Below are 14093 nucleotides of genomic sequence, written 5' to 3'. Positions count from 1 at the left end.
ATTGAAAGTGTTACCAAAATTGTATATATTGTTGTGTGTATGGGTTTTTGTATGTGTGTGTGTGTCTCAATGTCTTGATAGTTTTGATTAACCCTTTCTTTGCTGTATCCATCAAAACCAGACTGCCAGAAGGTTACTGTAATGCATGTGCCCGCTGGGCACAGTTTTCCTGATGCCACCGGGGTGGTGTTTGCACACGGCTTGGGCCCGCCATCGCTGCTTGCAGCTATATTTACATTTGTTGTTCCACAAGATTAGTAACTACGGGCGTTTTGTTGCACTAGTAAGAGGGGTATATTGAGGATTTGTCGTTATACATGAGTCCATAGACTGAAGTTCATTATGTGAATGAGCCCTGATATTATGTAAGTCAAACTGTTTAATTTCCATATGATTTGACTGCTTGTTGTTCCGATGTTCGTGTTAAAAAAAAAAAGGGAAGATGTAATGATTGGTATCACCGTTATATGTGAAACTGCTTACCCATAAAGCTGACGGTCACAGGAAGTGAAGCGTCAATAAAAAAAAAAAAAAGGAAGTCCGCGTAAAAAGCGTGACACGTACCGCATGGTGACTAGGCTTTGGGGGCTCAAGCCCCTGCCCTTTTTCAAAATTATTCAAAAGTGCCCCTCTCAGACAAATAGCAATGATATTGTGGTCAATAAAACTAAATGCATTTGAATTCTAATTAACATGAAAATTTGTACAAAACAGTTACTAATTTCTCAAAAGTCGGAAAATTCCTGTTTATTTTTACATATCTGTCAATCTGAGGCGTAGGCTAGATACGGGTTGCGTGCGTTTTGCTTGATGACTGATATTCTATAGTCTGTTCGGAAACTCTCCAGCCATAGGCTATGGTTCTTTCAGTGAGTGCCTATGGGTCGATGGAAGGAAAAAATAAACAAAACAATATTTTAAACATTTTTCATCAATAATCAAAGCTAGTGTGTCGATTTAATAAAAAATTAATTATGAATTAAATGGACAAAAAACGAGGAAGAATTGACGTACCACTCCATTGACGCAATACAACAGACAGAGGAGTCGTAAAGACTGAACCTAGCCTACTGAAGCAGTCTAAACACACATCGCAGGACTCGACATCAACGCTTGTCCGCTTATCCGGGACAAGTGGATTTTTTAAAAGGCCAACTGAAAGAGAATTTTACTTGCCCAACCGGACAATTAGCCTAGCCTGATTAAAACTCTAATAACAATCACCAAAACGCGATAATGATTCTTTATCGTTTAGTCTAAATGGCGATCGATATAGTGCATAATGTAATGACGCTACCTGCGCTGCCTCTCTCGAGGAGAAATAGAAACAAATGAGGTCATATCTGTAATGGTAAAGTGATTATATTTCGTTTCGTTTTTTATAAAGCTAATACAAAAACGTTCGGAGCACTTTTTGTTCGTTAAATGTAAGGTTTTTTTGTTTTTTAAGTAATGAAGCGGCCAGCGGCAGACAGTGAGCTGATCATAGCCTATGTTTGATCAATTTAGCCTTCTCTAAGCACCAGGACTTGCCTAAAATAAAATATATAGAAACAGTTCAAGCATCACAATGTTAGTTTAAATGTTTAAACTATATAAATGTGCGCTAGGTGCATATCTAATCGTTTGTGTGGAGAGTGGAAGCTGAAGCGCGCTCTGCAGGACATGGAGGCGCCAGAGCGGTCACTTGCATTTATTTCTTGATAGTGGAAACAACTTCAAATATGCCGTAATTTTTGCTTATAAAGGTAAGAGTAATACGTCATTCGGAACTGTAAAGGGTCTACCTTTATTTGTGTGCATTCACAATATCAACAAAACGTTGTGCTTTTATTAAAATAAATAGGAAAACAGATGCGCTCGCCTTCACGTCTTGAATAGGAGCGCTTCACTTGAACCGAAACTCAACGAATTGAGTCACAAATATTATAAATATATCTATAGAAAGCTTTAAATTACTACTTTAAAACGAAATAATTCAAATCGAAAACAAAAACTCTTTCATTATAAAGATGCACTTCTCTCTAAAGGCACGTCCAATGAGGAGATGGCAAGTCATTTTTCATCGCCATCTAAAATATAAAAATAAGGAAAAGCCTAAAACAGGCCCGATTATATTTTTTCTGATTTTTATGTTGCTCTGCTCTGAATTCCCTAAGATTTAAAGGATTTTCTGGAACGCAATTTGTTCTGATGTGTGAATTATTTATTAGCCTATTTTTAATCCATGCAGCAAAATAACTTTTAAAATTACTTTATTGCATTCCAGATGATTTTAAAGAACTTTTCACTATCAATTTTACAGGTAGCTTGAATGTAAAACATTGTCATGAATTCGTTGTATTCCCATTTGTAAAATAGGCTACAAATTAATTGTTGTAATCTACCCCGATCTCATGAAAGTGCGTGAAGCACGATTTTCTCTTTATATTTGACGCAATGTTTATAAGCAGAAATTGACTTTGGCATGCAAAAGACTGATACATTCATTATTAATGGCATGGTTCAGTCGACAGAAATACGGGACAAACGGGCCTATAATTTACTGCTGAAATGTTTGCGGGGCAAATCTCAGGACAGTCTGAGCGCAGGCGCCACTGCAGTTAAGCAACATCACACGACCAAGAGTGCTGAATACCATCACGATTGAAAATGTGACGCTGGCCTATTGTACCGTGAAAAATGATCCATACTTCATATCCCTATTATAATTCGTCGTTATTATTTTAAATCAGAGGGTTTTAAAATGTTTAACCAATGCCGATCATTAAAAAGAGCTTGTCAGTAAAACTTCGTAACGCCATTGGATCATCAAGCTCTCAGCAAAAGCTCGTAACTTCACCCCGCCTCCTTTCAGATTGACGCGCCGCGCACAGCCTGGAGGAGACAGATATCCGCTTTTTCGCAATGCAAGGGTAAATAAATAATAACTGATGTTTGAATAGTACAGCGTTTTCTTTACTCAGCAGGGCTGCGTTTCCCAAAAGCATCGTAAGCTTAAGTACATCGTAGACCCATTGAAACCAATGTAGCTACGATCATCTTAAGCTTACGATGCTTTTGGGAAACGCAGCCCAGGCTCGTCCAGGGCGGGCACTAGTGACTCACAGGGCGGGCCAGGCCCCCCATTGCCCGCCCATGGCGCCGGGACTGGGTCTAATTGACCAGCGAAATTGTTTACGTAATTTTCGCCCTAGCAGCAGCTTATCAAATGCAAGTGAACTTTTTAAACATTTAAATTAGCATCATTTTATATTTTATTTAATTGAATTATTTTACAGTATTATTAAATACAGCATTATTTATTATGCCAAAGATAATTTAATTGTTTCAAAAGTTTAATTGCATTTGATAATATGATGTCATGAATCCCACAAGCTGTTAAATGTAACATTCATACACATTATACATTATTGATATTATTCGACTCTTTCATTTTATAAATAAAAATGCAATTACAATTCCCAACCGCTAGATGGCAGTTGTAGCCCGACTGAGACATGAGGCAACGCGAGACGAAAGTTAGTAGAGAGCACTGTTGCGTTTTTAATGTTGTTGTTTACACGAGAGAGAGCACTAGTTTAACTGTTGGAGAGCAGAGGGCAAACAACAAACCATAAAGGACATTCCTACTTGGTCTTGTAAGTATCTGTGTTTTCATTTTTACATGTGTTTAATATTTATCTGTATTGTTTGTTATCATGTTTAGGAACCGTGACATTTCAGTGAAGGGAGCAGATCGTAGATGATAGTGATCAGTGACTAGGCCCACGGTTCAGCATGCATGTGTTCAGAGGATTAATTGCTAAATTTAATAGATAATAGAGTAAAAGTTTTATCATTTGTACGTGTTTACAAATTCAAGCTATTTTAAAACAGCGCAAGAAGAGACGAAAGAGCAAACAATAGAACAAGCACAGCTTTGCCAAAGATTAATTATATTAATTTATACAGTGAACACACTCAGAAGAATTGGACAAACTGTCCTTAGCAACCTCAAAGACAGTGCCAGAAGGATGCTGGACAGGTAAAGCCTTCAAAACGTGCCACATCAATCAAACATTGTGGTGTCAATACTCAATACTCAACGCAAGAAAGAAATTTAATAAAGAATTTCTTTACTGGTCATTATGAAATGTCAAACTTTGTCCGCAATTGTTAACCACCTCAATCTGTTTTATATTTTAGGGTTTTAAAAAATTCCCTCATGTCCAAATTCAACGTAAAGGGGGGTGGTCTGCTGCAGGAGGAGGCATTTGAAAAGACTGCACTGTTCTCGGTCATTAGGTATTTATATACATCTCACAACATTTACCAGAGAGCTTCTCTCTTTTTTTTAATACACTGAATGGTGATGCACAATATACAGGTGCATCTCAATAAATTACAATGCTGTGGAAAAGTTCATTTATTTCTGTAATTCAACTCAAATTGTGAAACTCGTGTATTAAATAAATTCAGTGCACACAGACTGAAGTAGTTCAAGTCTTTGGTTCTTTTAATTGTGATGATTTTGTCTCACATTTCAACAAATTAGAATACTTCATAAGACCAATAAAAAAAAAACATTTTTAGTGAATTGTTGGCCTTCTGGAAAGTATGTTCATTTACTGTATATGTACTCAATACTTGGTAGGGGCTCCTTTTGCTTTAATTACTGCCTCAATGCAGCGTGGCATGGAGGTGGTCAGTTTGTGGCACTGCTGAGGTGGTATGGAAGCCCAGGTATCTTTGACAGTGGCCTTCAGCTCATCTGCATTTTTGGGTCTCTTGTTTCTCATTTTCCTCTTGACAATACCACATAGATTCTCTCTGGGGTTCAGGTCTGGTGAGTTTGCAGGCCAGTCAAGCACACCAACACCATGGTCATTTAACCAACTTTTGGCAGTGTGGGCAGGTGCCAAATCCTGCTGGAAAATGAAATCAACATCTTTAAAAAGCTCGTCAGCAGAAGGAAGCATGAAGTGCTCCAAAATTTCTTGGTAAACGGGTGCAGTGACTTTGGTTTTCAAAAAACACAATGGACCAACACCAGCAGATGACATTACACCCCAAATCATCACAGACTGTGGAAACTTAACACTGGACTTCAAGCAACTTGGGCTATGAGCTTCTCCACCCTTCCTCCAGACTCCAGGACCTTGGTTTCCAAATGAAATACAAAACTTGCTCTCATCTGAAAAGAGGACTTTGGATCACTGGACAACTGTAGCCAAATTCCTTGACACGTCTGTGTGTGGTGGCTCTTGATGCCTTGACCCCAGCCTCAGTCCATTCCTTGTGAAGTTCACCCAAATTCTTGAATGGATTTTGCTTGACAATCCTCATAAGGCTGCGGTTCTCTCGGTTGGCTGTGCATCTTTTCTTCCACACTTTTCCTTCCACTCAACTTTCTGTTAACATGCTTGGATACAGCACTCTGTGAACAGCCAGCTTCTTTGGCAATGAATGTTTGTGGCTTACCCTCCTTGTGAAGGGTGTCAATGATTGTCTTCTGGACAACTGTCAGATCAGCAGTCTTCCCCATGATTGTGTAGCTTAGTGAACCAAACTGAGAGACCATTTTGAAGGCTCAGGAAGCCTTTGCAGGTGTTTTGAGTTGATTAGCTGATTGGCATGTCACCATATTCTAATTTGTTGAGATAGTGAATTGGTGGGTTTTTGTTAAATGTGAGACAAAATCATCACAATTAAAAGAAACAAAGACTTAAACTACTTCAGTCTGTGTGCACTGAATTTATTTAATACGAGTTTCACAATTTGAGTTGAATTACTGAAATAAATGAACTTTTCCACGACATTCTAATTTATTGAGATGCACCTGTATATCTTGTTTTTAGTAGGCATCCAAGCAAAAGAGAATGACTCCCTGTCACAATTAGTGTAATTAAAGTAAAAATGCTATTTTTTTTTTTCTCTTATTTGGCAGATGCTGTGATGACCAACTTCCCGGCAGCAACAGAGTTAGACTTGAGGAATGCAGTTGGGAAGCATTTTAAACAAGAAATAAAACCAATAATTAATAATTTCCTTTAAGTTCACTGTTGGTTGTTTTATTTGTTAAAATAAGTAAACCAACAAAAGGGTTAATCTTTTTTTTATGTTGTCATTTATCCGTAATGTGTTTTATGTTAAGTGTGATAACATGCTCTTGATTTGTATTAGATTTTTTTTCTTTTAAATATCTTAAGTTATTTCAAATATTTTTTCATTTTTATTATCGTAAGTTGTCAAATTTCAGATTTTTTTATCATATTTATATTGAAGTGTATTGTATTTATAATATTCTTGTCATTATGTCATTAATTCTTTTGTATTTTTATCATTTTGTATTGTTTTAAGTTGTCTAAGTTGTTAAAAATGATATTTTTCTTAATAAAAGCTGTATATTTAATTTGTTTGGATGGATTGCCATTTTGTTGTCTATTAGATGTATATATGTAGGCATTCATTAGCTGTCTATTTGATGACTAGTCTATACTTGGGCTATGATTAGACGTCTATTAAATTTTCACTGACAGCCCAAATTTAGCCTTGTTTTAGCCTAGACGTCTATTAAACTGAAAATTGCTTGCTGGGAATATTTTAAACTTTTTTTTCATAAATAATATAAGCTATATTTTAGAATATTACATAATTCATCAATGCCCGTTTGTCATGAATAATACACCAACCAATCATGATCTGGCACAAGTTCAAATTTCATTGGACAATAATGTGAAGTGGAGCAGTCATTTTCCGTTCTTATTCATAAATCGGTTGAAAATTACATGGGAGAGAAGTTTGTCTCATTTTATAAATCAAATTACAAAACCGTGCAGTGCCAAAAGTCGCAATAATGGTAATCAGTATTCAATTCACTTAGGCCTACATTTATGTATGAGGCACTGTTTACTATTTCATGAAATTATTATAGTTAATGAAGCCCAAGTGCTGCCTACAGGCCTATTATGTGAAGTGTAGGCTGGTGAAATGGTGACGTGAAAGGACATTATCATGTTACCATTTTTGATAATTATGCAGCATTATGAAAGTGTCTTATGCTCATCAAGCCTGCATTTATTTGATCAAACCTACATAAAAAACTGTAATATTGTGAAATATTATTACAATTTAAAAGAATGTTTATTTATTTTATTATACTTTAAAATAGCATTTATTTCTGTGATGCAAAACTGAATTTTCAGCATCATTACTCTATAGTCTTCAGTGCATGATCCTTCAGAAATCCTTCTAATATGCTGATTTATTATCAATATTGGAAACAGCTGTGCTGATTTTTTTTATTTTTTTGGAACCCGTGATACTTTTTTGGGGTTCATTGATAAATTAAAAAGAACAGCATTTATTCAAAATAGAGATGTTTTCTAACAATATCAATCTTTATTATCACTGTTTCTGTCAATTTAGCAAATCTTTACTAAATGAAGACTAATTTCTTTAAAAAAAAAAAAAATACTGACCTCAAGCTTTTCAACGTATATTGCTACAAAAGTTATATTTTAAATAAATGCTGTGCTTTCTTTTTTTTTCTTTTTTTTTTTACTTTTTATTAATCAAAGAATCCTGAAAAAAGTATCACAGGTTTCCAACATTGATAATAAATCAGAATTGCATAAAATGTATTTTAAAGTTTATTAAATATTTGATCAAATAAATGCAGGCTTGATGACCATAAGTGACTTCTTGCAAAAATATAATAATGTATCCAAACTTTTGACCTATAATTTATTTATTTATTTTATGCTACCCCTATTTTACATTTGAGCCCCTGCCCCTGAGGAACTCTCTGCACGTCCCTGGGGGGCAGCCCCTAATATATTTATAATATGTAGTTAATATATTTTAAATGTAGGCTAGTCAATTACAACTTCATCATTACAAATGTGTAATTACAAATATATATTTAAATAGGCCTACATATCATATGTTTCAATATGACCAATATGAATGGTTGTCATTATTCTACATATACACTATACACATAGACATATAATACAGATCAATCACATCACTGAAATCTATGATCCTGTGTGTCAGAGAGAAAGTTTATGTGTAGTAAGCAAAATAAACACATTTTGCTTAGTATTTCACACTAATCTGGCATCCTAAAATGCCAGAAGTGAAAGTTACCCATACTTGGAATTTGTGCTCTGCATTTAACCCACACACACCCGGAGCAGTGGGCAGCCCGGGGAGCAGTTGTGGGTTGTTCAAGGGCACCTCAGTCGTGATATTGAGGGTAGAGAGAGCACTGTACATTCACTGTACATAGATTTGTTCTTCTTACATTTGTCTTTGCCTGAAGTGAGATCTTAAAATCTCATACATGTAAATAACCAATATCCAGAGTTTACTGTGTCTAGATATATGCCTTTTTATCTGTCGTCTTGTGTTATATTTTTTTAAGTAACTGGAATCAAAATGACTTCTGTGATTTAGCCATAGACTGTATAAAAACAGGTTTTAGCACACTTGACCAATAAGACTGTTTGTGAGTAAATATTGTTTTAATAAAAAATACAACACATCTTGCTATATGTTTAGTACAATAACTGACAAGGTCTCAAATGTATATTTAGGCAGCTTAGGAAGATCTGGAATATGAACATAATTACAGGGACAATAAACAACTAAAGCTACAGTCCTTTTGTGTATCAGGGTGTCATTTTTATTTTTTTATTAGTCAATTTAAATATTGCAACATGGGTAACTGTTTTCACCGCTTATGGCATAAATTATTTTAATATAGCCTAATTGTGAATTTCAGTGTTGATGTAACACTTAAAGTGTGAATTTTGAACAGGCTTTATGTGGAGATGTCTAATTGAGATGATGATTAAACTTCTCTCTGTTTGTATCTCTCTCCGCAGGAAAACATTCTCTGAGATATTTCTACACTGGTGTGTCTGGAGACATTGACTTCCCAGAGTTCACTGTGGTCGGTCTGGTTGATGAAGGGCAGTTTTATTACTTTGACAGTAATATAAAGAAAGCTGTGCCAAAGACAGAGTGGATCAGACAGAATGTGGGACCAGAGTACTGGGACGGAGGGACTCAGAATGATATTGGCGAGCATCAGAACTTCAAAAACAACATCCAGGTCCTAAAGGAACGCTTCAACCAGTCAACAGGTAAGTTGGTAACAAACCTACACACACAGCAAAAGCCATTAGTTTTACTTGCCAGTGAAATATCTCTTCCCACAGTGGTGTGCACAAACCTCCTTTTATCAGTATTAAAAATGTGTTTGTTAAATAAACACTAATATTCACTAAGGACAGAAATGTTCACTTTTGTCTTTTCTATTGTATAGTAAGGTAGTGATATTTTTAATACTTCATATTGGGACACTTTTACAATTTAGTCATATGTATGACTCAAAAAAATAGTATGTTTCAGTTTTGGCAAAAAGGTGGTAAAACAGCAGAACACACAGATTCCCACAAACACATATTGTCACACACATCCTACACATACTATGTAACATACTGTTTAAGTGCAGTTTCTACTGTGGGGGACATTCTTCCTAATGTGTGTTTTAACAGTAACTTCACCGATTTGAGTCGCACAAACATAAAATACACACAACACAGAAGCAGTTCATTGTTCAGTTTGATTGGACGTGATGAAAATCACATGACATCCGCTGCAGCGAATCAGTCGACAGCTGCTCCTACCGCTCCAGTCAGTGAAAGATTCAGTCAAACTGGGCCGGGTTTCTTGATAACGATTGATCTTAGCGCTTAAGAGCGTTTTCTACGAGCCATTTTACGAATGTTCGTTATTGTTTCAAGTGTGTTTCCCAAAAATGCACTTAACACAATCGCACGTACCCCTGCTTTAAGTGCTACTTAGGAGTCGCTATCCGTTGGTCAAGTGCTGAAATGTCAATTTATAGAATGGCTTGTAATTGTAGTAAACGCTAGTTTATTGAAATGTTAACCTAATGCTGCGTTCCAGACAGCATGTTTTTGTGTGTTTGAAGAGTGGAGAAGAATTAGTTATTTGCCGTCTATATTTGTGTACGTTTTAAATATCCTGTGCGTAAGCGCTTCATTTGAGATTTTGGCCAAGTGTATTAAACAACAAGAAAAACTAAGCGCCCATATAGCTGCAGTCAACGTTATATAACTTGTCAAAGTTGATGAAAGCATATAATGCAATGCACTTGCCGCCTCGGATCAGTTAACAGTTACAGCCGTTCTAATGACAGACAAAACACTCCATCTCCGTCATTCTCTGGTCAAAAACATTATTAACTCCATTTGAGCTTGATTTTCATATAATGTTAAGTGCAAGTGTCTGATACAATACCAACGCAAACGTTTCACTTTTTTTTATTCTCTCCTCTATGCTGCTGATTGGAGGTATTTACATATCAGCAGAAATAAAATTAAAAAATGAATGAAATTAATACCATTATCATTGAGTTGGAATGTGCTGCCGTAAAAATATTTAAAAAATATCAATGCGACCATGGCATACAAACATCTCTCATGCGCATTTAAGGAAATCTGTGATCTGTGTCCTTTCAGTATAACATCTGCACTGTAACCATGCTCTCTCACATATTTCTTCTGCCCATATTTCTAATCAGCAGCAGCACTGAACACTGATTGTCAAAAGCCTAAAGAACAGCTCACGTTGATTCTGACTTTCACCTTTTACTGAATAACCTTCAGCTGTCAGATATTTTGATGCGGTGAACTCAGGATATATGCACAGACACAGGTTTTGTGTTTATATGTAATCATATTCATCTATTCACTTCTCCTGAATGCTATATATTTTAGTACAAACAGTTAATCATTATTGCTCTCATCTTTATGTGGATGTTTGGTTTTGTGTAGAAAAAGAAGACTGGAATACGTTCTGCTTAATTATCAAGTCTTAAGGTTATATTAGAGGAAAATGAAGAATGGTGAGTGTGATTATATCATGTTGGTTTTCTCCTCTCAGGTGTTCACACATGGCAGCTGATGTACGGCTGTGAGCTGGACACTGATGGCACCAAACAAGGATACTTCCAGATTGGTTATGATGGAGAGGACTTCCTCAGTCTGGATAAGAGCTCCCTCACCTGGACTGCTGCTAAAGATCAAGCTGTGGCTACCAAGGTTAAATGGGATTCCATTGGAGCAGACGCAAAATTTCAAACTAATTACCTGGAGAATACATGCATTGAGTGGCTGCAGAAGTATGTGGGTTATGGCAAGGACACTCTGGAGAGAAAAGGTAGGAATGTCAGACGTTTTGATAATCACTGCATAGTGAGCATTCATCATAGCAACGTTTACCTTTTCACCAGGAAACAGAACAGTTGTATACAACAAAAAGTTTGGGAATATGTGACTATATCTCCTTTACACTCTCTGTCTTTATACTCTGTCTGCATTCACTTGCTTACAAATTAAAACATGATGTAAATGTATATTGCATACAAGATGTGAGAAGGTTGTTTGAATCACATTTTGCTATTTATGATATAATCGTGCATAATGTTTAATGCTGTTGCATATAACCATGTATAGCTGGTATTTATGAGGGATTTTTATCATACAGCAACACTAAACAAACTGAATTTTCACACAAACATGAGGCCCGGACAGTGTGAAACACTATTAGAATAATCCAAAAGATGGATATGTTTATAGTACATGCACTAATTTTCATTATTATTAAATATTCAGTCTCCTTCTCTGACCAGTTCATAAGATGTAAAGCATATGTAAATAGATCTGTAAAAGGACTTTGGTAGACATGCGCTTCATGGCACTGCACATGTGAACAAGGTTTATTTGAATATTAGAAGATGCTTCATGTTTTTTTTCTATTGACACACCACCCCTTGTAATCTGATGGAAATTTCATTTGGATCAAGCTCAGTTGGATTGATTGAGGTGTTTACATGAAAGCTTTTCACTCTTATTGAGCCATCAGTCTGATTAATAACAGATTATTTGGCTGATAAAGCTCTTGATGTGATCTCAGGACTACAACAACAGATCATGAGAAGAAATATATAGCAACCTTATAGATTTGCTTTGTTTCATTTGAATGTTGCAGACTATGTCTAATTTTCTCTTTCAATTTCTCTTTTTGTTTATCTTAATTTCTCTCTCTCTCTCTCTCTCTCTCTCTCTAGTCTCTCCTCAGGTGTCTCTGCTGCAGAAGTCTCCCTCGTCTTCAGTCTCGTGTCATGCTACAGGTTTTTACCCCAGTGGAGTAACTATCTCCTGGCACAGGGAAGGGCAAGAACATGATGAGGATGTGGATCTGGGTGAACTTATTATCAATGAGGATGGGACCTTTCAGAGAGCGAGTACCCTCAATGTTAAACCTGAAGAGTGGAAGAAGAATGAGTACAAATGTGTGGTGGAGCATCAGGGCAAAACCATTAGAGAGATACTGACAGAGGACAAGATCAAAACTAACTACGGTGAGAGCGATTGTCTTGATAAATAGACCATTAAACTCAGAAATGTTAAAGGAAATCATTTGCTATTGCCAGTCTCTGATTAGACTGCTCTAATATTCTGCAGATGTCACACTCATAGATGTTGTTGTTTTTGTATCTACTGAAATTTGAAACCTGTACCAGTTTCTAAGATTGTCAGCCTCTTAAATAACGTGATGTTTTCACCTGATCTGATTCTTCAGCTTCTGTCCCCATCGGGATCATTGTTGGTGTTGTTGCTGTTGTCCTCCTGCTGGTGATCATTGCTGTTGCTGGGTTTATGGTGTATCAGAAAAAGAAAGGTGAGAGACTCAGATATTATTATCATCACTATTGACTACATTGCATGTTTTACATATTCGTGTGCTAATATTTAATCTCTCTGGATTTATGTTTTTCAGGCTTCAAACCTGTTGGTAAGTTTTTCTTAATCTCCGTTTGATATAACAGATGGGCTCTGCCATTCATGATATGGTTAATAGTAATATGTTTATACAATTTTGGTCATGTAAAATCAAAGAGTAAGTCAAAATATATGTATAGTTCTATAATATTTTTCGTTAAATGGATCTAATAAATAAGAAATTGTGCAACTGTGTGATGTAACTGTATGCTGTCATGATGATTGTCATTTGTTTTCTGTTCTAGCGTCTGATGATGGCTCTAACAGCTCAACTCATTCTAATCAAAAACCATAAAGATGTAAGTGCATTATTATTATTATTATTATTATTATTATTATTATTCATTAGTGCAACTGTTTCAGTCATATGAATTCAACGAAATGTAATTTCTGGCATTTTAGGAGACCAGATGAGTGCGAGACATGAAGTTAAAAAAGATGCTTATCCTGCTGTCCATCTTGCTTATAACACACACACACACACACACAGGATCATATATTTCAGTGATGGGATTGATCTATATTATGGTTCTACATTAATTACATCTGTACAGTAAAGTTTTTGTTTCATCACACTTTATGTTCATCCTTGGTTTTCATTAATAGTAGGAACTTGTTCATTTTAAGATGGCATGTTTTAATGGTAAAATGTATACTGTGTATTTTTCTTTGGTGAAAAAAGAAACCAAGAATACAAATAATTGATTTGCAAGTTGGATTAATTTGTAGGATTTGTGATATCATTACTGATTGTGAAAAAAGAGAAACTTGTGAAAATAAACACTAGAAAGTGTTTATAGTCAGTTTAAGCTCCTGAGTAAGACCAGTCTATATCTCAGTCTAAGAAAATCAATCAATCAAGTGTGTGATGTTTGTAGAGAGACTATATTTCTGTGGGAGATAGAATATGAAATAAATCAGGGGAATGCTAACAAGTCATGGAAAACTAACAAATTCTTTATCTACTGCAAAACTTAAAATAACTTTCATTTTGGATGAATTGTGGAATTGGGTTATTCCATCAATAAAATTAAACAATATGTAGGCTTCATATTTTATTTCTTGTATGGGATTATTGGGCTTTTTCTGTTATTCTTCCTGTTTTTTTGTTTTACATAATTTAGATAAGTTGTAATGCAGAATAATATTGATTCTTGTAATGCTTAAGATATTGTACTGTTAAACCTTTACGTGAACATCTGTACAGTAAACTATAAGTGTTTTCCTTTA

The 14093-nt window shown here is 35.6% G+C and overlaps 1 protein-coding gene and 1 long non-coding RNA gene across 3 annotated transcripts in view; both read left to right on the top strand.

Annotated features, from left to right (window-relative positions):
* LOC131525225 (H-2 class I histocompatibility antigen, Q9 alpha chain-like) overlaps positions 1-14093 on the top strand; it is a 24162-nt gene extending 10069 nt beyond the window's left edge. Inside the window, exons 2-8 of the mRNA XM_058752601.1 lie at positions 8874-9134; positions 10963-11238; positions 12149-12442; positions 12664-12762; positions 12862-12876; positions 13109-13162; positions 13266-14093. Coding sequence (XP_058608584.1) covers positions 8874-9134; positions 10963-11238; positions 12149-12442; positions 12664-12762; positions 12862-12876; positions 13109-13158 — 995 coding nt within the window. The 3' untranslated portion in view covers positions 13159-13162; positions 13266-14093. The remainder of the gene's footprint in view (positions 1-8873; positions 9135-10962; positions 11239-12148; positions 12443-12663; positions 12763-12861; positions 12877-13108; positions 13163-13265) is intronic.
* LOC131525226 (uncharacterized) lies at positions 337-6376 on the top strand. 2 transcript variants are annotated; one of them, XR_009267154.1, is made up of 3 exons: positions 337-4027; positions 4189-4287; positions 5930-6376. It is a non-coding gene; the product is annotated as an uncharacterized LOC131525226 (long non-coding RNA). The 2 variants fall into 2 exon arrangements; XR_009267153.1 differs by having other exon boundaries at positions 343-3641.

Source organism: Onychostoma macrolepis, chromosome 19 (genome assembly GCF_012432095.1).
Source record: "Onychostoma macrolepis isolate SWU-2019 chromosome 19, ASM1243209v1, whole genome shotgun sequence".
Lineage (NCBI taxonomy): Eukaryota > Metazoa > Chordata > Actinopteri > Cypriniformes > Cyprinidae > Onychostoma > Onychostoma macrolepis.
This window is presented reverse-complemented; position numbering and strand designations above follow the sequence as displayed.